General features: G+C 38.8%; 3 protein-coding genes across 13 annotated transcripts in view; all 3 read right to left on the bottom strand.

Annotated features, from left to right (window-relative positions):
* The window catches only part of LOC144002254 (RIMS-binding protein 2-like), a 62,536-nt gene extending 52,842 nt beyond the window's left edge, over nucleotides 1-9,694 (bottom strand). For all 11 annotated transcript variants that reach the window (XM_077497300.1, XM_077497305.1, XM_077497306.1 and 8 more), the window contains exons 1-3: nucleotides 9,535-9,694; nucleotides 8,866-9,009; nucleotides 4,035-4,172 (exon numbers count right to left, since the gene is read on the bottom strand). In XM_077497300.1, coding sequence (XP_077353426.1) covers nucleotides 4,035-4,172; nucleotides 8,866-9,003 — 276 coding nt within the window. In that variant the 5' untranslated portion in view covers nucleotides 9,004-9,009; nucleotides 9,535-9,694. The remainder of the gene's footprint in view (nucleotides 1-4,034; nucleotides 4,173-8,865; nucleotides 9,010-9,534) is intronic.
* A 4,076-nt stretch (nucleotides 9,695-13,770) lies between these two features.
* Nucleotides 13,771-18,103, bottom strand: noc4l (nucleolar complex associated 4 homolog). Its single transcript, XM_077497390.1, has 15 exons — nucleotides 17,916-18,103; nucleotides 17,708-17,828; nucleotides 17,508-17,614; nucleotides 17,321-17,428; nucleotides 17,089-17,238; nucleotides 16,895-16,997; nucleotides 16,786-16,820; nucleotides 16,653-16,703; nucleotides 16,461-16,572; nucleotides 16,042-16,102; nucleotides 15,252-15,362; nucleotides 15,001-15,164; nucleotides 14,837-14,919; nucleotides 14,459-14,572; nucleotides 13,771-14,048 (listed from the first exon to the last, which is right to left on the bottom strand). The coding sequence occupies exons 1-15, from the start codon at nucleotides 18,066-18,068 to the stop codon at nucleotides 13,929-13,931; spliced, it is 1,593 nt and encodes a 530-aa protein (XP_077353516.1). The 5' UTR covers nucleotides 18,069-18,103; the 3' UTR covers nucleotides 13,771-13,928.
* A 788-nt stretch (nucleotides 18,104-18,891) lies between these two features.
* Nucleotides 18,892-21,548, bottom strand: pus1 (pseudouridine synthase 1). The gene is made up of 6 exons (XM_077498202.1): nucleotides 21,187-21,548; nucleotides 20,890-21,104; nucleotides 20,675-20,812; nucleotides 20,180-20,282; nucleotides 19,159-19,844; nucleotides 18,892-19,089 (listed from the first exon to the last, which is right to left on the bottom strand). Exons 1-6 carry the CDS (start codon nucleotides 21,245-21,247, stop codon nucleotides 19,057-19,059), a joined length of 1,236 nt encoding a protein of 411 aa, XP_077354328.1. The 5' UTR covers nucleotides 21,248-21,548; the 3' UTR covers nucleotides 18,892-19,056.
* Between the last annotated feature and the right edge of the window lie 717 nt (nucleotides 21,549-22,265).

The raw sequence follows: 22,265 nt of genomic DNA, 5'->3' as shown, positions 1-22,265 counted from the left end.
AGCTCATGTACCACAACAAAGTTGAAGCCTCAGTGGTCTGAATTCAGGCTCAAGTGCAACAATGTGATGACTTTGTTCCAGTGTTAATCTTCACAGTTTAACAGTTTGTAGCCCTCAACGACAACACAGAGCACACTTGCTATCACACTGCCTACGCCGCCTTGTCATAATGACTAATTACATCATATTGACATCGGTATGTGTGTGTGTGGGGGGGGGGGGGGTTGGGGGGGGGCTCATTGATGTTTATGGAAGTGTGGATATATCAAGCTTGATCCCTAAAATGATTTAATCCAGTTAATAGGATTTCATATTAATCCAAGAGGGCTTATTTCAATGTATACAACATTTCCTTCAGACCTACTCATATTCATCTTTCGATCTGAAACTGAAATGTCTTCAGTATACAACAAAAACAATGGAATGGGCCTTGCTGTTAGGATACTTTTGGAGGGGACCATATTTAGTAATCAATAATATATAAGAAACTGATGAAAAAGTTCCATTCCATTTTATTCTATTCGATCTGCATTGTAGCCACAGTCATGCTGCAACAGAAAAGTGCCCTCCTGATTCATTCATGAACCAAAGCGTGCCCATTTAGCACATTTCCTGACTAATAAAAACAGTGGAAGCTTATATAATACTGACATTTAAAGAAGAGCCTTTCACTCCATCAGGATGAAAGCACAGTGTTGCTGAGCAATTGCAAAAACCAATATCAAGATTGACCAGGCTATAATTTCAGACTGGCAGGAATTTGTCTGATTTACATCACATCAAGTTAGCTTCTAGCAGGCATGATGCTGCACAGGCCTCGCCAGTGACCTCAGACCACCCCTCTGTCTGAATATAGGAGGCAAGAGGAGGGGTGGGGGCTAGTCCAAAGAGGCATGAAAAGTGCTGGAAATACATGGGAGCAAGAGTGAACCATTGGGCGAGAGCTATATTTGTAAGGTAACTGGGTGTTCAAAATGGAGACAGCACACCTGACTGTGTGGTGCATACAAACAGTGCCTATTTGTGGTGAACTAATAGAATGCAACAACCTAAATTCAAAGCATGTGCAAGTAAAGACTGGCTAGTAATAACTAGCTGGAGCTGCTAACAAGAGTGGCTAGCAAGAACTCCCTGGAGCTGCTAATAAGAGCGGCTAGCGGCAGAAGTTAGCAAAAGCTAACAAGAACAAAACAGCGGAAGAGAGGCGGTAGGAGCCTGAATCACAGGACTCTGCAATGACCACCTGTCGTGCAGCTGCGGAAAGTCAATCATTGGGTCTGATACTAGCTGCAAGCACCACCAGAGGCTAACTACATTCGCGAAGTTCTTCTCCATTGGGCATCCGTAGCAGAAGGACGGTGGCAAAACATGCTAGCCTCCTGTAAGGCGAGGCGTGACCTATGTAATATAAATAGCAATTACTAGACCTATGATTATATATATTTTTTTAAATGTACGTTGAAGTGTCAAAACATAGTTTTTTGCATATTATTGAAATTAATAGTGGTGTTTTAAAATGAATGAATTAGTTCACTACTAGATGGCACTAACTACTACACACAGTTTCTTTATGGAGTATAATTATGTCAATATTTAATTGTAATAATAAAACAAAAAAGTCATAAAAGAGTAATTCTGATGAAGACCAAAGAAAAGTTGACATTTAAAATGCCATTTTTTTATTATTTGTAATGTATTAACTTGTCTTTGGATTTAGGTTAGGGTTAGTCACTTTCTTTTTGCTACAATGGGTGCTTAATAGAATAGTCTATTTTCACTTGAGTGGAAGAAAACTGTAAAATGATTTCAATTAATGCAAGAATAGTCTAATAAAACACTGTGAATGTTCCAAATAGTGTGTGGGTGGTCACAATAGTGATGGTGGCATTTTTGTTATGTGTGATGCAATTGGAAGCTAAGGACTATTATTAAACCTGAAAATCTTTTATCAGAAGGAGTTAAAGCATATATTACTTGGTGCGCTTGGGGAAAACAACACAGCCATTTAGGATTATTGACTAGACTGTCATTCCAATTTACTACGGAACAACCTATAAGATCACGAGGTCTACCGTCAACTGTATACAATCGATGCCATGGAAACGTCGTCCACAGCGACAGCTGTGGCCTTTTCAATGGCGGCCACACAAAACGCAGGTCACCTGATACAACAAGGGTACCTTTCGCCAACTGTCTATCACTGATTGTTTCCAGGCAACCGGTGCACAGATTCTGTTTTCTTTCCGGGAAACTGTCTCTTTTATATGCTTCTTTGACATTTAAAACAAGATAGTACATTGATTTGAACAAGCGCAGATACAAAAAAAATACATAAAATCTAATTGCGGAAGTCAAGCTGGCCTGCAAGCCATATTTAGTGGTGCATCTTTTCTCTGGGGAGTGTTCATTTGTTGGCCAGAACACTGACTAAAAGCGGTGTTCTTTGCGTGTACTGCACAAAAAGGGTTCTCAAAATTTATTGGAAAAAATTCTGAGACTAAATATTTTTGGTGTCTACTACAAAGTGCAGTCTAACTGTACATAGATGAACTTTTCTTTCTTTTGGTACTTTGCTTGACTAATGCAGACAGAATAAGGCGTTTTGTGCCATTGTGGGATGGAACACAGTCGACTCCTGGCCAAACGAAGCTGCTCCCCTCATTCCCATTAAAATCAGGGTGGTGGAGGCACAGACAGTGCTTGACATTGCAGAAGCAGAAATTGACTTACAGGGTCCATGCATGAGATTGTTGGGCGCAGGTAACCTGACTAGTCTGATAAACTAAGCTTAACCTGGCACAAAAATGAAGATGCGTTCATTTTTACGCCGAGCACAAAGACGACTGTCTACGAAAATAGGGCCCATGTTGTCTATTCACGCAACCCTGATAGACTTGCAAGATAGAATTTCAATGGCTGATAATTCACACTGTTACATGCACTTGTCTGTATCATTCATTAGCTAGAAATACAAAATACTGATGTTGCACTTTTCTTAAAAAAAAAAATATATATATATATATATATATATATATATATATATATATATATATATATATATATATATATATATATATATATATATATATATTAATAATAATAACTAAGTATAAGATGAATACTGTTAATGTTTCATTTGGAATCATTAAATCCATCTTCTGCGATTGGCTGGCAACCAGTCCAGGGTGTCCCCCGCCTACTGCCCAGAGCCAGCTGAGATAGGCACCAGCACCCCCCGCGACCCTTGTGAGGAATAAGCGGTCAAGAAAATGGATGGATGGATGGATGGATAAATCCATCTTGCTTATTGGCTGATAGAAATCACATTTGAAAAACAAGACGGTGGCGTACATTTACACCTAAATCACCAAAGACTGCTATTCATTAAAAGGTGATTTAAAAGCTACAGTAAATATAGTTACACTGTGAACAGTCACAATAGTGTGAGTGGATGTGAGCTCCACCCAGTGGTAATTAAAAGTGTGACAATAAATGTCAGTATTTATGTTGCAGTATATACCGACCTACTCACAAAAGGCAAATCTTAAAATAATCTCACTAGGATCATTTAACTGAAATGTTATCAAATATAAGTAAAAATGCTAAAAGGACACAGTCTGTGTTACCCACACATATTAAACATGTATGATGAAGATATAGAAAAGCGGATATTACTAAGTCAGCTTTTGCATCAGTGTCAACCATCAAGCTGCCATTTCCCCTCCGCCATCCAGTGTGCGCTCGAATGGGCGTGTTGCCAGGGCAACCGTTCACACGCCTTGCCATGCAAGACCACCTGGGAGAGGCCTCTACATGCACCAATGCGCGTATGAACGTACAGTATACTAACAATGCCAACAGGCCCGCACACAGATGTGCTGTGCACAATCGCCACTCAACCACATTCCCATCCACATCTATAAATAGACACGAGCAAGCAGATGTAGCAGGCATTATGCGTACAAAGTTAAACATGTTAAAAACCAAAGTGAGTTGTCAATAAAAACTCACATTAACTGAGAACAGTAACTTACCAGCTTGCGGTAGTGCTGCTTCTCTTGACGGAGAGCCGCCACTTCTTGTCTCAGAACTCGGTTTCTCTCTTCCAGAAGGCGAAAGCGACTCACATTTTGAAACGAATGGCCGAGCTGGGACGAAACCTCTGACTTGGACTGAAAGATAAGACATAATAAAAATAAAATGCAAAACATGTATTATGATAAATGTTCCAAATAATTGGAAAGTTGCATTATATAGGTGCCAATTGTGTCATCCTCGTTGGGGGCTTCATCCGACTACTGAAGGAAACAAGCAAAGCTCTTCTGACAAGAGTTGCGCCAGAGTTGGGCAACAATGACGTGCTCCTTCTCTTCGTGGTCATCGTAAGCACTGACAAAGCTTAAACAGAGTATGTGGCCTCGATCTTTGACTTTATTTGCATCCAAATGTGTATGTGATATGATGCTGAGAAATGCTAATGTTGCAATAATATTCTTCTTTCAAACATAAACAAATACCCGGTATATAAATTTATCAAAATAAATACAGAATCCAAGCTATAAAAAAAAATGTAGATAAATGTATAATGTATATAAATAAATTAAAAAAATAAAAATAATAAAATAAATAAATACATAAATTTAAAAAATGGTTTGTTTATGAGGGCCGATATTGAAAGGATTTATACAGACATGTTAAATGTGTTCTCTCAAAATTTCACAAATGCAGTGACATTTTAAACCAGGTGTTAAAATGAATTTTAACGTCTGCTTAGTGTAACGTTTTAAATAAATGTTTAAAAGTACTTTAAATAAATAATAAAATTATATTTATAAAACACACCTGAAAATATATCATTAAGGAGTACGAATGAAGTGAGAATGTTAGAAGAAAAAAAAGTCTGACAAGAAAATAAAGTTGCAATATTAGATAAGTGAAGTCATAATGCAAAAATAGTATGAGAATGAAGTAATAAGGGAAAAAAATCATGTTATAGAATTAAATTGTAATAAAATATGGGGGGATTTTTTTTTTTTCCACACAGTAACATTATTTGTATGATTATTTTTTTTTCTATAAAGATATTCCTATTGTTTATCTTAAGGAATGGATTAGCGATTAAGAAAAACGTGAGATCTATTGGATTTATCATGGTCCAAGTTAAGTGGTTTGCGGATTTGACGCATGGTCGTTGTGGTTGCGGCTTGTCAGGCATCCCCTGCGGTAATCTCATTCTTGACTGGGAGTCATTTAAATAGATTGTCATATCGCCATCTGGTGAGTGAGTGATACACTTAACTCGCATCGCTGCTGCACCGAGGCCGAGCACATTCAGGCAAAGGCGAGCGAGAGCATGAAATGAATCAAACCCATAAAGTCTTGACATTCTAAGAACATCCTCACTCTGAAATATTCCTCTTGCTCTTCCCTCCCTCCCTCTTATGGGTGCTGCTCTTCATTTAGCCACAGACACAAAAGCACCCAGTGCATGAAGACAATCCTCGTTGCATCCTTAAATGAGGTAGTGGTGCATAATGTGATGCTTCTGCTGATGCAATGCCTACCTTGCAGGCCGCGGTGCCGCCCTCCGTCCCAAAACGATTCGCCTCCCTTTGCCGTCAAGCCCAAATCTGGCACATAATGGAGCTCTCTGTGTGTGTTTGTGTAGTTACGAGGCTCTCTAATCTGCAGCTTTAATAGCGTGCCGAGTGTGTGCAAAGCTGTAGCTGGCTGGGAGTCAGTGTGAGCAAAGACACTTGCAGTGGCTTCATGTCACTGTCACACACGCAGACATTCCCTCGACCCCCGTCCCTGCATGAGTAGTTTGTTCACACTCGTTGTTCCTTCACTGTCGAGCTCTGGCATCCAGTAGACGCGAACACAGCAAAAAAGTCGAGTGTTAAAATGACTCAGAGTCAATTTCAACACTTTTTATGGGTTATTCTCGCTACAGAGTTGAATTAACACTTTATATAGGTAACCATTTTACACCGTACCAGAGTTAGTTAACAACAATATGGGAGTAGCGGAGTTAGATTCACTCCCAGAAGTGTTACATAATACATAATACATTTGATTAGATTTTTTTTTTTTAATGTGAGAATACCCACCACACAAATTCGTACTAAATAAATCAACTCTGTCAAATAAATCCAACACTAACCTCCATTTAAATCAGACCGTTAAAAATACACTTTGAGGGTTGAAATAAACTCTGAAACATTTTACACCACAATTATCACTGTTATTTCGATAACAGCTGCAATATGTTTCCTGTTTTTGTCATCGTTCATTAAAATGAAAACAAATACTATTAATCACTTTCTAGCCTGCCAAAAAAAGTAATGTATTTTAATGATAATTACAGTACTGCATAAACTTGCACTCCCAGCACGAGTTACTGTTTTGTCAGTAGTCCTTCACGGGACCAAGAAAGGACAGAGGGAAGGAGACGCTACAGCGAGCGTGAGTGAGAAGAGAAAGCAGGAGCGTACGCTCTGCTCTGTTCCACTCTGTTACCTAGCAACGCTCGCCGGCCGCCTGTTCCCTTCCTTGCTCCAGACGCATTATCTTCAGGCATGACACGGAGCCGTGTAGATGGAGAGCTGGATTGAAGCGGAAATACGGCGTGAACCCCTGGAAGCCGGCAAAATGCCAAGGGCCAGGAGTCATTTAACCGTGTCAGGCTGGTACATTCGCCTCAAGTGTTGACCTGCACCCTCATTCAGTTTTGATTTTAGCACCTGTCAATTGAATTGTATCTCTCGGAGTCATTCAACGAGAGAATTAAGTAAAGCCTCCCTCTTGCAAGCAAAAAAAGAAAAAAAAATCAATAGGCAAGATATAATCCTCGTGAAGAGAATTTTCTGGTGGGCGTTAAAAGATAGATTAAATATGTCCATTTTGGCTTAAGTAAATAATGGAAAACATGCCATGGGTGTTGTTTACGCTTCCCTATTGTAGCATCTGTCTTATTTCTATTAGTAACAAGTAATGTCTTGCCTGTGACCTATTTACAATCTAATTAATAGAGCAGTTATTTTAGATATTAGCTATTTTTGGACAGCCAATCAGAAACTGGTTGTAATGAGTTAGATGTTTATGTTGTCATCAAAGTAAACACTAAGGTTGTACAATATGGCACAATTAATTAGATGTTGCATGTGGAGGTCTACAGCAAAGCTCAGATAATATTACATAACGTATCACAAAAAGAAACACAAAGTGAATTTAAAAGTGGTGTTATGAAACTGAAACTTCTGACCCTCCCTCTGGAAACAAGGCTACAGGGCAGTATTCCAAAATGTGAATGACCCCAAATGCACCTCCAAGATATAGAAGCCCAATAGTGTCATAATTCAATAAATAAAAACCACATTTTGAAATAAATACTCTTTTGATCAATAACAATTATGTAATATGATCATTACATTGTAAAATGAGGTATTATTATTATTATTAAGTGTGCATGCTATTGTACTTGTTTCATTAGATTAAATATTTCACAATAAATTAAATGTCATTATTTTAAAAAAGTATGACATTGTTAAAATAATCATTATGAAATATTAATTATAATAAAACAGTTGTTACAGATTAAAGAATAGAATGAAAACTTTTCATAATAATAATACCTCATTTTACAATTTAATGGCCATATTACATAATTGTCTGTTAATTATTTATCAAAAGGTATTCATTTCAAACTCTCGTTTTTATTTATTGAATTATGACCCTTTTGGGTGTCCACACCAATACGACCACTGCCTTGCTAAACAGGCAGAAGGTAAGGATGACAGACTGGCCAAGCCTGCCGCCAGACCTCAACCCTATTGAACATCTCGAGGGCATAATTAGAATATCTGCAAAAATGTGAGAGGCACTTTTCTGAGATACTAAGTTAATTAAAGGTGCACGATGCAAGATTAGACTCAAATTTGAGTGTTAAAATAACCCTATTTTTCACCTGCACATGTTTTAAGATTTGTATTATGGAGAGGAGCCACGACTGTGGGACAATGACTGTTGCCCCTATTTTTCTGTAAAAGGAAAAAATGTTGGAGCGTTCGGGCCGGAAACTTGAGCTTTTGCTCTGAGCATGACGTCACGCGCGTACACGCTACTGTCCCTGTTAGCTCTCGCAATTGTTCACGCAACTTCACGGACAGGACAGCTAATTCAAGATGGACTTGAAGAGACCTGCACCCGATACTTTTCAATCACTTGTGGAGACTCCACGGAAGACAAAGAGAAGTAAAAAAAAAAATTCAGACCAGCTTCACGGGAGGACGCGGATAAATATAGGAGCAGCGTTTGTCAGGTGGAGAGAGCTAAGAGCTATCCTGGGGATGAAACGGGACCCACAGCTTGCTGACTTTTTGCTAAAAAGGTAAGACTTCATAACGAAAATACGATAGGGTCTATTTATAATTAGCAGTGCAGAATAAAACTACCACACGGTCGCCAACTAATGTCTCCACACTTGGGCATATTAGCAACGTATTGCTATCCTCAATGTCATCGGATTCACGGGATGCACTATTTACATTTGGAAGGTTGTAATTACGTAAGTTTTTGTCACTCAAAATGACTTTCACATACAAAGTAACTTGAAGATTAATACGTTTATTACCTCTGTAGACATTATTAAGCCTATGAAAAAGGCGGTGTGCTCCGTGTTTACGTTTGTTCGACTAACTTGGAGGTTTGCTCGTGCCCGAAAAGCCGCTCACGCTCCTGGCCGTGTGCACGTCGCTGGGGTCCATTCCACGTTTCTCCAGAGGGGTCGCAAATGTGCAAAAACTCTGAATCTTGCATCGTGCCTCTTTAATGCAAAAAATTACAACTCCTGCATTACAGCAGTACCTTTGTCATGGAGTGCACGTGGTGATGACGTGTGTTCCTGGCAGCGATCATGGCCAGTTGTCTCTGGATCCACTGCAACTCCATCTGAGAGTGCCTCAGCAGCTCCTCCACATTAACACCGGATGTGTGATCCCGCATTATCACCTGCACAACACCACCAAAAATACACACACGAGTCACCATGCAAAAGCCGACATCGCACCCCCACATAATCACATGGGCAATTATGTAAAGGATGTATTATGCATATTCTCTTACAGCCACGTTGTTTGTTTACACGATATGTGGCCCGCAAATATACCAAACATGCATTTATTTATTCATTTTTGAATGTGTGAGGAAGATGAAAGAAAACCCACACAAGCATGAGTGCTAAGTCTACACAGTTGGCTTGAGTGAAGTTTCGAACCCAGAACTTCTTTACATTGAGGTAAATGTGCTAACCACAACACCCTGTGTTGTCGAAGAAGGTAGCCAATGTTCTTATATTGGATCTACAATAACGTATAAGTTTAGTAATAAGAACAATAGAAGTAACATGACATATTGTTGACATGAAACAAAACCTGTTCAACGTAACTATTAGTTTGTACATAAAATGTCCAAAAAATAATAATAATAATAATAATAATCAATTTGGTATTAAGCAAGCAGATCCTCGTCACTTACTGTGTAATTCCTGCATCTTCTTTCCTTAAAACCGCTTGCCGCTTGCTATATTTCAGCATCCGTCACAGGTATAATCACTTTTCCATTATGTCAGATCACCAGTGTGCATTTGTAGAAGCTTGACTGAAGTGATTGATACAATGCACCAACGACGTATGTGTTCAGGGAGAGGCCGAGCTCTACTCCGGTTATATAAGAGAGATTACAGTAACTCTCCCAACACAATTACAATAACATTTATCTGCCACCGCTAAATCCCAGTTTATGTCATCCTTTTTTTAACATCTGCACGTACTCTTACTTTAGACTTGGGGAGCAGCCGTCCCCAAAACAGAAAAAGAACATTTACAGGAATTTTTACTACTGAGTTTGAAGCATTATACGGTACATAAGGGATCAAAATGATTTGAATAAAACCAGTGTTAAATTGTGGTGCTAGCCGAATAGACACAGATGCAGATTTTTTTTTTTTTTTTTTTTTAAATATACAGTATTTAAATTTTTTTTTAGGACAATGAAGGAATCTTAACATGATGTACAAACGAGGTTAAAGGGATACTTCACTTATTTAGCCCATTATAGCAATAAAAAGTTAATATTTTGTCTATAATTAATTTGATACTTTCATTATTTTTCATATAAAATTAGTACCTTTAAAACACATTTTGCAACTTGCCGGAGACTGAAAATGACATCACAAGGGCTCAGGTAATCAATCACAGCTCAACTTGTGAATGTCATAAATAACCAAAGAAACAGGTGAGCTGTGATTGGTTACCTGAGCCCTTGTGATCTCGTTTTCAGTCGACAGCAAGTTGCAAAATTGTACATGAAAAATAATGAAAATAGCACATTTATTATAGGCAAAATATTAACGTTTGACTGCCAAAAATGGCTAAATAAGTAAAGTATCCCTTTAAATATATATTTTTTGTCATTCAAAAAGTGAAACCTAATAACTAAATATGGGAAAATACTAAGGGTGTCACGATTTCGATTTTTTATCGAAATCGATCGAAATTACGTCACGATTTCGAGCATCGAAATAGAAGAGAGGACACACGATTCGATCTGACAGAACGGAGGAGAAACAACAATAACCAATAGGGGTATAATACACGGATACACAATAGCGTCGCGCTGGCACAGTCGTCCAATCGGAGTGTCGCGCTGGCACAGTCGTCCAATCGGAGTGTCGCGCTGGCACAGTCCTCCAATCAGAGTGTCGCGCTGGCGCATTCAAACTGAAGTACCATTATACGGGCACCAGCCGACACAAACACACACATACATACTAGGGGAGCGGAGCCGGCGGCGGGCCCGAGCCGCCAGCCGTAACAACGGGAAACACGACAAACATGACGGGACATTTACGCAGGCATCACAAAGATTTAGATGTATCAAATTCAACTAGAAGTGGGAAAACAACGGTCCAACCAACTATTTCATCCTCATTTACAGTGAAACTTCCACACACTTCAGCTCGCGCGAAACGCCAGATCCATAGGTCTATTTATAGCAGCAGACCTGCAGCCTTGGAAAACGCTGGATTCAAACATTTAATTAGTGTACTTGAACCACGCTACAGTATGCCCAGCAACTGTAAATGTTGGGATATAGTTTGTTCAGGCTGTATTTGTTCCATGACTTTGGATACAATATATTTTTTGTTGTTGTTGCACATTGCACATTATTTTTAAGAGGAACGCACAGCACACTGTTGTAACCAAAAACAGTCAATAGATGGCAGGCACCCACTGTGACTTTTTGTTTTTGTTTTTTTATTTTTTATTTTACACTTCAGTAAGAACAAGACGGTTAACTTTATATTGTAAATAAATTCTTTGAATTTGATCATTCCTGCCTAATGTCAATTATCATATATTACATAAATTTACACAAAAATAATATGGAAATTGCATCACCTATATGTAGCCGATCTTTTGAAATAAGATTTACTGTACAATGAATAGAACCAATGATCATAGACTAGCCTTAGCCTACAGAAGCATATGCCTCTGTGTTATAAAGTGGGGGAGCGGAAAAAAAAAAAAAAAAAAAAAAAATCGAAAAAAAAATCGAATCGTGACCCCAAAATCGAAATTTAAATCGAATCGTGGAGTTGGCGAATCGTGACACCCCTAGAAAATACTGTTCAGAAGCTCATTCCTACTTCACTCCAATATTAAGTGTAATTATGGTTGCTTCTGTAATATTTTAATGTCTTGAGATATTTAATGTTAAAAGAAATGTACTAGTTTTTTTTTGTCTCACTATAGTCTACAAAACCTAAAATACAAGTTTCACTTTTTGGAATAAACTACTGAAATTAATCAAGATTTCTGCAATATTCAAATTTGATTAAAATTTCTTGAATTATTATTGATTACTTAATATGGCTATCAATGACACCTGATTTTGATTTATATGTGTCTGGGATACAAAAAATGGGATTAAATAGTTTTAGTGTCACAAAGAGGAAGTAAAAACATGAGCAACCTCACACATTATGTTAGAAGATTGAAGCATTTATGTACTTACAATTTCAAATGATCCTCTTTGGTTAACTGCATCATTTTGATAGCAATGCTGAATTCTTCTGGCACCTCAGCCTCTTGATCCTGGCACGTGACCATCTTCTATTCCTCATTGTGCATAACAAATATGAAAAAGCGATATAAACACAACAATGACGCCTTGTGCTGCTGCTGCCAAAGCATGACTAGCAATGTGTGCAGCCCGCGAGCAGATTTTGGACGACGTCTCCCCGACGACTTGCTCTTTTGAGACCCAAGTCCCGAACTGTCTTGGGCCCAAAGGCTGCTTGCTGCGTGGCCATATGGCACACTTAACAAAGAGGGAGAAACAAGATGTGAGCGGGGCATTTGAGGTTGAGCTCACATTTCAACACAAAGTGAAGTTATGCTTGTTAAAATGACCGCAACATGATATGCTTCATTACTTTCATTTTATTTTGGGGCATGTTTTCACAATGCTGCTTGATGGTTGCTGTTTAAATAAAAAACATGCATGACAATTGTAACATTAGCATATCGATGCCTTCTTAACTCATTCACTCCCAGCCATTTTCATAGTAGCAGTTCCCTTCTGTCCTGGACGTTTTACTGTATTTTGACAGAATTTGCAAGGCCCACTGAATATTGTGTTCTATTGCTATAAAAAACATGACACCTACCAAAAGATTAAAGTCTCTTCTTTCATCAGGGGAAAAAAGTGTATTTGTTTCTATTTTGCAGCAATTAGCATTTGAATATAGCTATGTTTCATCATTATTCACAAATCTTTTTAGAATTGTGAATAAATTTGCTTTTTTCCCCAACATGGCCTTGGTTGAGCTTTGCTCTGCTGCCACCTGCTGGCCATTTGAGTAATTACCATTTCTTCAATTGTTCTTTGCAATTGAGAGGCTGCATCAACGCCTTCTGTATGCTCTAGTATGTATAAATAAATAAATAAATAAATACATAAATAAATAGATAAAATAAAATACAACAAATATGTCTTTGTGACACTTTTTTTTTTTTTTTTATAGAACGTATTTATACGTTTTTGGGAGCAAATGAGTTAAGATAATCGCCCGAGTCATTTTTTTCCCCCCAGATTTTTCAGGAAACAAAAAATTGAAACGTTTGTACAGAAGAGGTTTAGGGCCAGTAAAGAGAAAGAGAAAGAGAAAGAGAGAAAGAGAAAGAGAAAGAGAAAGAGAAAGAGAAAGAGAAAGAGAAAGAGAAAGAGAAAGAGAAAGAGAAAGAGAAAGAGAAAGAGAAAGAGAAAGAGAAAGAGAAAGAGAAAGAGAAAGAGAAAGAGAGAGAGAGAGAGAGAGAGAGAGAGAGAGAGAGAGAGAGAGAGAGAGAGAGAGAGAAAGTTTTTCAGGATTCTCACTTTATTCTCAGAATTCTCACTTTAAAGTGAGAAGTATGACTTTAAAGTGAGAATCCTCACAAACTTTTTTTTTTCTCTCTTTACTGGCCCTTATCCTCTTCCGCACATTTGCATCATGGGATGATCAATGCAAAAAAACGTTTTTTTTTTGCAAAAAAATGACTGGCAATTATTTTTAAGAGGGTGTCGATATGCTGTGATGCTTTTATGTGGAAGGAACAATATGACATATTTAAAAATATATGGACAGCGCATGATTCCGCCTATTTATTTAATCATTTTATAAAGTTGGGGTTAGTCAGCGATCACGATAGAAAGACCTCGAGACTGATGAATTGTTTAAAAAAAAATTTTTTTTACTGCTTTGAGAAATGTCAGCATGTCTGGTTCATGCTGGTCTTCACACTTTTATCAAAGAAACGATATGTTCATGCTGGGTTGCAATAAACCTGTACATATTAAACGGTCGCCAGTATTGATCCCACACGCTTTCACTCCAGACAGAAGTGCTGTCCCAACACATCTTTGCCGACGCTCAGCAGCTGCGTGGCAGTTTCAAACTCAAGTGGGATGCTCTTGGTCATGGTCTTCTTCAAGTCTCGCTCCATTAGCTGAGTGGACAGAGAACAATTATTGTATTGCACATGGCAATAAGGAGCAAGATGTCACTTGAAATGGAAATAGATGGTCAAAAAAACAAACAAAAAAATGCAGTGAACATCATATGTAACAAATGTCACCATGTATGGTGTTAGATGTCTTACATGCCATCTGTAAAGATACAGTTTCAAAAAAGTAATTTTAAAAAATGACATATTATGAAATGCATTTTTACAAGCATTGACAGTCATCCCTAATAAATGCCTTGTACCCTCCAGTTGAGTAAATGAAAAGTCTCCGCAAAAGACTGCATTTTGAAATTCCTGCATCTCTTAACAATTGATTATTCTGACATTAAAAAGTAGTATTGTTTAACACTCTAGAAACTAAAATAGAAAACGGTTGTGAAAAGCCACATCACCTCAAATGTCGTTATCTCAAGCACCTCACTTATGTCATCCTCCTGTTGTGACAACGGTGCGTTTATTATCATGGCAGTTTTGGCCACATCTGGATGGTAATGCCTCTGCAGAGTCTGGGGGGGGGGGGAAGGAGAAACACGACAATTATAACATTCAAAGTATATAGAGGGTCATAAAGAATCAAAAACACCATAATGTACTCATTAAATTAGTCAAAACAAAACAAATTTACACAGTGGCAAACAAATTTGTGAATAGCACATTACATAAATAGAATACATGTTAAGGAATAGAGGCAAAAAGTCTTTCTGAGCCCAGCTGTGACAAACTCCTGGTTATTTTCGTCAGTCAGTGGAAGTCAATGTAAGCTTACACACCTTAATTTCCCAAAGGCTACTCTCTAAGGCACGGCACTGAGCGGGGTCGTCCTCATCCATTAGATATGGGTCTTCCAAAGGCTCTGTCATTGTGAAGCACATTTTACACACAGTTAAGAGGCTTCTGTGGGTTTGTCACATGCCGTTTATGTACAAGACGCTACCATCTTCTGCGCTGGGCTTGTGAATGAGGACCCGACAGGACGGGTGGCGGCGGATCAGGTTGTAGATGAAGGGCAGCACGATGAGGAGCGCTGTGGGCGGGGCTGTGAGGGCCAATCGGGCCAGGCGTTTGGCAAAAGCAGCCACGAGGTACACTGGCAGGTGGCTGGGGTCGAAATGAATCGAAAATGTTCACAAAGTTTCATTTCACCAACTTTCATCACCGTTAGTGGATGGTGTATGAAGGCTATACCTGGAACTAAGGAACAGGTTGGCCAAATGGAAAAAGCGGGCTCTGTACTTGACATGGAAAATGGAAGGTTCGAGAAGATTATACAATTTCTTGTAGAAGTCAGGGTAATCTCTGAAACACATCAAATCCAGAATGTGTAAGTAGTGGATTCAACAAATTGAAGTTTTTTTCATTTTGTTGCTTTTACTGATGTTTTACAATGTTGTCATATTGCAATTTCAGTACCATTATCGTGGTACTTTCGGGATAGGTTTGAAGTTGGAATTTTGCTCTTGTGACAACACTAAATGGATGGATGGATGGATGGATGGATGGATGGATGACACTAAATGTATACACACATGCAGTAGATTAGTACTGCCTGTCACTAGCAAATATTTTTAGAATTTATTAATCTGTTATTCAATCGATTAATCTGATTCCTTTTCATTTGCATTAGAATGTATTACTAAAGCATTTTCCCCCTTATTCCGGGCATTGTATTGGTGGTGTATTGGTGTTTATTTCGTACTTCGTATAGTGATTAAAAAAAGTGGGGATAGATGAGATTGGTCATTTTTCCAAAGTTAAAAGAGATGTTGCAATATTTTGATTAAACACAGAAGATAATTCTTCTTTCAGGAAGGACTACAAAAATTACTGTTGATATGCTAAAATCACAGGATTTGGACAATTTGAAATTAAAAAATGGCTCCAAATGATTACTTGTTTATTAAAATAGTTTTAAATTAATTTGATAGTCGATTAAGTTTGACAGCTCTACAGTAGACATAATACATAGAGTACTCACAGGTTGTGTTCATGTATAAGGACAAAAAGTCCATTGAGGGCCAACAGGCTGATCGCTCCACCTGTGCAAAAAAAGGCGTTACAGTATGTTTAAGAAGTCTACCCTAAATTTAGTGACTTCTAAAATAGTATCAGAGGGAGAACAAGAGTGTGAAGTTTACCAGCCAAGACACACTGCTCGGACCTTATTATATTGAAAGCAGTTTTCATTGCGCTGACGTTACCATTTTGCAAATTATGTGAATTTGTGCAAATGCATGATTTGGATGTAGCAACGGACAGCCTCCCGGACTTCCTTCTGCATCTCTAATGCAACAATTTACTGGAAGGTTGTGTGAAAGGGGCTAATTTCAACAATGAGCCACTGGGGATTTAAAAAAAAACAAAAAACAACAACAACAACAACAAAAACACACATACCAACATCATAGGCTGCAGTCAAGAAGTCAATCATCAGCGTGGGTTTGCTCATGTGGGGCAAAATGGCATCATGGAGGATCACCAAGACCTTTTTATACATGTTACTCGGCAACTACAATGTCAAAAGAAACATGAGAGACAGTTAGGAAAGTTGAGTCTGGATCCAAGTTTGTGAACCACATATGACGCTACCTTATACTTGAGGAAGCCAAGCCACATCCTCTCGAAGGTACGTTTGTGTTCCTGCAATGAAAAAAGAACATGAACCTCTTGGAGACAATTACGACTGGGCAATAATGTTGCAATTTGAGGAGGGCAGACATACAATTAGTTTAGCAGCTTTCCAGTCTTCATGTTTAGCTGAAACAAGGGCACAAGTCATAATCGGTGTGATTAAAACGAATACGGTAATAGAATGAAATAGCAAGTCTCACCTTCCTGTTTGACCATGAAGTTGGAAAGCTCCGACTCCTCCCTGGGCAAGCTGATGTTGGACATGAGAGTGAAAGCGTTGTGTTGATATACAGGCATCACTTCCTGGGGAAGGAAAACACACGCCACATACATTACATTTATGATTCTCGGTGTGACAATGACAGGCATTGTAATAACCGCAAAGTTGCTTTACCCCTTTGCTTTTATCCATGATGTGGCCCATGTTCTCACGGATGGAGCTCATAACGTAGTAGCGTACATCATCTTGCTCAAGGAATTCATGGAACCGAGAGATCAACAGAGAGTTGTCCATCGTTCGGGACAGCAGTCTGTCCACTACCGCCTATCCAAGACGTGCAATACAGAAAATTGAGCCACATTACATGGGGATCCTTACTTTATCATGTTGAACGACTAAACATTACCTGCATCAGTTCCCTGGGGAAACTGTAGTGTTCACTCCAGTCCAAGTCCTCGAGGGGATGTTGTCCTTCTCGAACTGCAAACTTCATTAGGCAACACAGGGAAGCTTCCTATATTTGAACAAATGCTTATCAAAAAAAAATAGTCCAACGATTTGGTTCCTCTATATGCCATTTTAAGCCAACTCACCTGGACCGCATGAAGCTCATGACTAAGTTGCTCAAGCAGCATCTCCACACAGTTATTGTAACGGTGTCTCATAAAGATATGGTATTTGTCTTCAGCACTATATTCGCCTAGTAAAGGGATGCATACGAGTTTAAAATAAATGTTAAAAAATATTTGGATGAAAATATATTGTACTGTGGTACAACTGAACATAAACTCACCACTTAGCGCGTCGTCTTCTGCTGGCAGTTTGCCTTTAAAGAGCTCCTTTCGTTCCAACAGTGTGCAAAATAAATTGCTACACGCATCGACAGCCTTGACAACATCTTTCTCTTTTTCTGACTACAAAAAGACATTAATAACAGTTTAAATGACAGCGTGTTTGTTTGCATTGTTTGTTGTAATTCGTCCAACTGTCAATCTACATACCTGAAGAAACTCAAATACGTCGAAAACTTCATTGGCATATTTTCTGCTCTCAAGTATACTATCGATTCTACTATTTAGATCAATTTTAGCTGTTTTTGCACTTTCTTGTGCTGCTTTCGCCAGCTTCACGTTGCGTTTCTGGGAGGGCGCCATGTTTGTGTAGGAAGGAAAGGGGCTGTCTTTCTTCTTCTACTCACGCTTCAGGATGGTGTACTACTGCCCCCCACAGGTCATTTGTACAAGCAGATTCTAACTTTGTGAGATAGTGAAGTGTGGGTTATCATTATTTGTCAACTATAACCGTCAAAACCCATCCACCTTCCTGTGTATAATGAACCTATGGTCGTGCATGTTGGATTAACTACTGAAATAAATTAAAGTTCCCACTATGTCCTAATTTGGGCACCCCCTGAATGTATGCGACAAATAACCTGCTTATAATTGCATCTTTAACTTTGATAAATAATCCAGACATCCATTTACACACCTCTTTTCCACTACATGGTCTTTGGTTTATTAGTAAATTAAAAAAAATAAAATATTTACATCACTGGGTTCAAAACGTTGTACCTCCAAAATCGGCACTTTTCAGAAGATAAAAACGGCATGTTTGTTCAACCATTAACGTTGCATTATTAAAGACAGCAAGCCATTTTCAACACTTTAGATCGGCCAATATATGTAAAAATGACACCCAAGCGTGCAGACTAACCGAAAGTAGCAATTTTGGGGGGGAAAAAAAGTTTCAGCCTGATGCCAGCAATATGTAAAACAATATCTGAAACAAGTTACAGTGCCATGGAAATAAATCACCAACAGTATGAAGTCACCTTTTTCTTTATTGTGTTTTACATTATATTGAAACATCCTCACACTATCATGTACTGTATCTTCCCTCACATTGGAAAGGTTATAATCGACATTTTTAGGAGAGTGACATTGGCATATACTATTGTAAATAATCAATTGGCCATGATGGAGTATTCAAATGGATTTTATTTTGCGTACAGTCGTATGTAATCTGTGTAACAAACCATAAACAAAGCCCCAATGAGGAAAACTAAAAATAAGGAAATTAAAACAAAGTTTATAAGAGGAACATATTTTTTAAATGGGAAAAAAAAAAAAAATTTGTTTTTTATTAATCTGAGTCTTTTGCGCTATCTGCATCTTCCTGGAAGAAAAGAAGCAATAATTAGAAACGACAAATGCAAATGAATATTCCCAAGTATGCTCACGGTACCTTTTTTTGCATTCCATTCGCTGTACCATGAAAGTCATGTATGGGCAGTGTGGCCATCCAGCTGCACATGGAGCCCTCTTGACACTCTGTCTCCACAATGGTGGGATAAATATGAGCCTCCTTGAAGGCCTTAATGGCTTCCTCTTCGCCGTCCCATTCGAGACGCTCGTGAAGCCCGTCCCCTCCGAACCGCTTGTTATACCTATCGAAGTGGACCCTCTCCAGGACCAAACCGAGTCCCGGAGCTTTGGGCACATCCACTTTTTCTTGTTCCCAACTTCGGTCCATGACATTCTCCTCGGCGTATCCCTTTATAACTGCGATCACGAGGCCGATCATCTTCCGGATTTGGTGCATCATAAAGCTTTGGCCTCTCACTTTGATGACGGCAAATTCGTTATCGCTCAGGATGAAAGGCTCTCCGCAGGACATCTCTGTGATGTAGCGACGGGCACTGGGGTCCTTGGGAGTCTTCTGAGACGTGAAGTTGTGGAAGTTGTGAGTTCCTTTGTATCGCGCAAACAGAAGGTTGACCCTCTGAAGAGTTTCCGGATCGAGGCGGAAGGATGCCGTGTCACTCGCGTCCGAGCCTTTATGAGAAAAGGCCACTGTTGGAAGCAGGTAAGAATATGTGCGAGCGTCACAGTTGTTTTTTGAATTGAAGCCTTGGGTCACTCGTTTCAGACCTGGGGGGGGGGGAAGAAAAAAAAAAAGATTACTGTGGTGCCTTAAGTATGGGTTTATTTCATTCTGCAGTCATGCTTATAACTGAACATCTCTTCTGTGACATTTTGCATTCTTTGTTAGCATTAGTTCAACTGACTTATCTAAAGAAAGCTATGTGGTTAGTTTAAATTCAATATCTGTCAAACTGCTGCTTGTTGTGAAGCGAGTTGGGCTAACTGCTACCAATAAGTGATTGGGCGTATTCTCCAATTAAACACTCAATAAGCATCAGAGCAAAACAATGCGTTGACCTTCAAGTTCAACATGGCGGCGTGTAAATGAAAACATTTCTCACCAAGGATTCTGATTTGAGGTGGTAGGTGCTCGTTGATTTTTTCAACAATATCTTCAATCAATCGTAGCTTGAGAGACACCACCTGGCCTGCCGCTGACACACCCTAAAGAACATTAAATAATACATACATCCATACAGATTAGTAGTATTCTATTACGTCAAGAGACACATTAATATAGCATTAAATATCAAAGGACAGTCATGGGCAACAGGACTGCCAAGTGGCTTTAGCCCGTCTGCTTCACAGTTTTGAGGGTTGGGGTTTGAATCTCACCTGCTACCTTCCTGCGTGGCGTTTAAATGTTCCACTCAGGTACTCCAGCTTCATCACACATTTCAAAAACATGCATGTTATTTGAGTGAGTGTGTGTTAAATGTGTTTGTCTCTAGGTGCTCTGCAATTGGGTGTTGAGCAGCCCAGGATGTATACAGCCTCTCAAACAAAGTCAGCTGAGATAGGCTGAATGAATGGATGGATGAGGATGACAGTCCTACCTTATCAGTCCTGGCACATCTTTGGAAAGACATCTTCTTCATTTCATCACCATGGTTTTCAGGAATGCAGCCTGATTTGATAAGAGCTGCAACGAGATCATCTTCGATGGTCCTGAATTGAGTGTTCCCCGGATTTCGCTAAACGGAAAGGTAAGGAATTAGCCACAACAACAAAACGCTGAAATTTGGGAGTGTTGCTGTGTTTTGTGATGTACCTGCATTCCATAGTACCCCTTGCCACAGTATGCCATAAGAAGGATCACTTTTTTCTTGGGATATCTCCTTTCCTCTTCAGTGTTGTCTCCCTCAGATTTGGCTCTTTTTGTGGCTTGAAAAACCTCATTTTCCTCGTTGGATCGTTTCAAGAGATTGGCAGCCTGTTCATTTTGTGATGTGTCAGCCATATTGGAAAGGAATTTAAAAAGACCACCTGGAGGACGACACATTTCAACTTTTATAGACGTATAGGAAAAGTTATGTTACACTCGTTTTATATGTGCGGAAAATCATACCGTTTGCTGCCACTACCCTTCTACTGGTAACCAAGCCGCTCAGCAGTCTGATTTTAAACATGTCGCCTAAGCCATCTCGGACATATTATGATTTGGGGTGGTCAATACAGCCAACAACGATGTGGTTCAAGGTGATGAAGCTAACGCGGAATAGCATACGATACCATACCGTAACAAAACAAAACTAATTGAGAATAAATAAATCTTTTTTAACGTGTCGCACAAGAAAGCCTATTTTCTTGTCCCAAAATTCAAAGTTATTTCATATTAAGCAATTTACGAATTATATTATCGTTAAATTGACGATAACGCCGCCATCCAGGCACACATGTATAATTTCAACTTTGACCCCGGATGAAGATATCGCGGGATTTGTTTTTGTTTTGTTTTTTCCAATAACTTTATTGACCAAATTGTAATCAAAAGCCAAACATGTCAAATACAAAACAAAAAAATCATCATCACACAAACAGTTACCAATGCTATACTTACAATAACATTAAAAACATTATATTTTAGGGAAACCGCTATCATTTGTAATACGTTTTTAATGTGTACTGTGTGACAGGGCTCAAACCGCGACGTGATTGAGCCACAGACATGAGGTCGTGCGCTGATTGGCTGGCTTTGTGCTTACTTGTTCTTACTTTGCTGAAACAGTACAGTTGTCGCGTGGATAGGCTACAAATAATGTAAGTATCATAGATAAATTCTTTCATTTAGATTTTTTTTTTATATTCTGAATACAAAGTGTGTTAATGTACATAATCTAATGGACCTTCTGCTGTTATAAACCCTGATGATCGAGGGCAAATAATGTACGCTATGTCACTTTGGCGTTCCTCACAACTCGAATTTACGAATCCAAGTTTACAAGTACGAATTTAAGCATTTTACAACATCTTTTTGAATGTTTATCAATGGAATAAAAAGTGTTTGAGCGTGAATAGCTTTGGAAAACACAATCCTTTGACCTGCAGTATGTATGTAATCAAATATTGTTAATTTAAGTGTTGTTCATTGAAGGGCTATTAGTGACATGAGCTAGTAGTGACATGAGAAGAGACAAATGTGCTTGC

Source organism: Festucalex cinctus, chromosome 15 (assembly GCF_051991245.1).
Source record: "Festucalex cinctus isolate MCC-2025b chromosome 15, RoL_Fcin_1.0, whole genome shotgun sequence".
Classification (NCBI taxonomy): Eukaryota; Metazoa; Chordata; class Actinopteri; order Syngnathiformes; family Syngnathidae; genus Festucalex; species Festucalex cinctus.
The sequence above is the reverse complement of the archived record's forward strand: the minus strand, read 5'-3'. Positions and strand labels throughout refer to the sequence as shown.

What these genes read in the sequence shown, in the direction of transcription:
- noc4l (XM_077497390.1), bottom strand. Translation starts at nt 18,068, where the DNA reads ATGGCGCCCTCCCAGAAACGCAACGTGAAGCTGGCGAAAGCAGCACAA. An exon ending in ACGTATTTGAGTTTCTTCAG is followed by an intron (nt 17,829 to 17,915) that starts GTATGTAGATTG and finishes GTCTTTTTGTAG; the next exon opens with TCAGAAAAAGAGAAAGATGT. An exon ending in TCATGGATAAAAGCAAAGGG is followed by an intron (nt 16,998 to 17,088) that starts GTAAAGCAACTT and finishes TTCCTTCCCCAG; the next exon opens with GAAGTGATGCCTGTATATCA.
- pus1 (XM_077498202.1), bottom strand. Translation starts at nt 21,247, where the DNA reads ATGTTTAAAATCAGACTGCTGAGCGGCTTGGTTACCAGTAGAAGGGTA. An exon ending in GATGTGCCAGGACTGATAAG is followed by an intron (nt 20,283 to 20,674) that starts GTAGGACTGTCA and finishes AATGTTCTTTAG; the next exon opens with GGTGTGTCAGCGGCAGGCCA. An exon ending in ACCTCAAATCAGAATCCTTG is followed by an intron (nt 19,845 to 20,179) that starts GTGAGAAATGTT and finishes CCCCCCCCCCAG; the next exon opens with GTCTGAAACGAGTGACCCAA.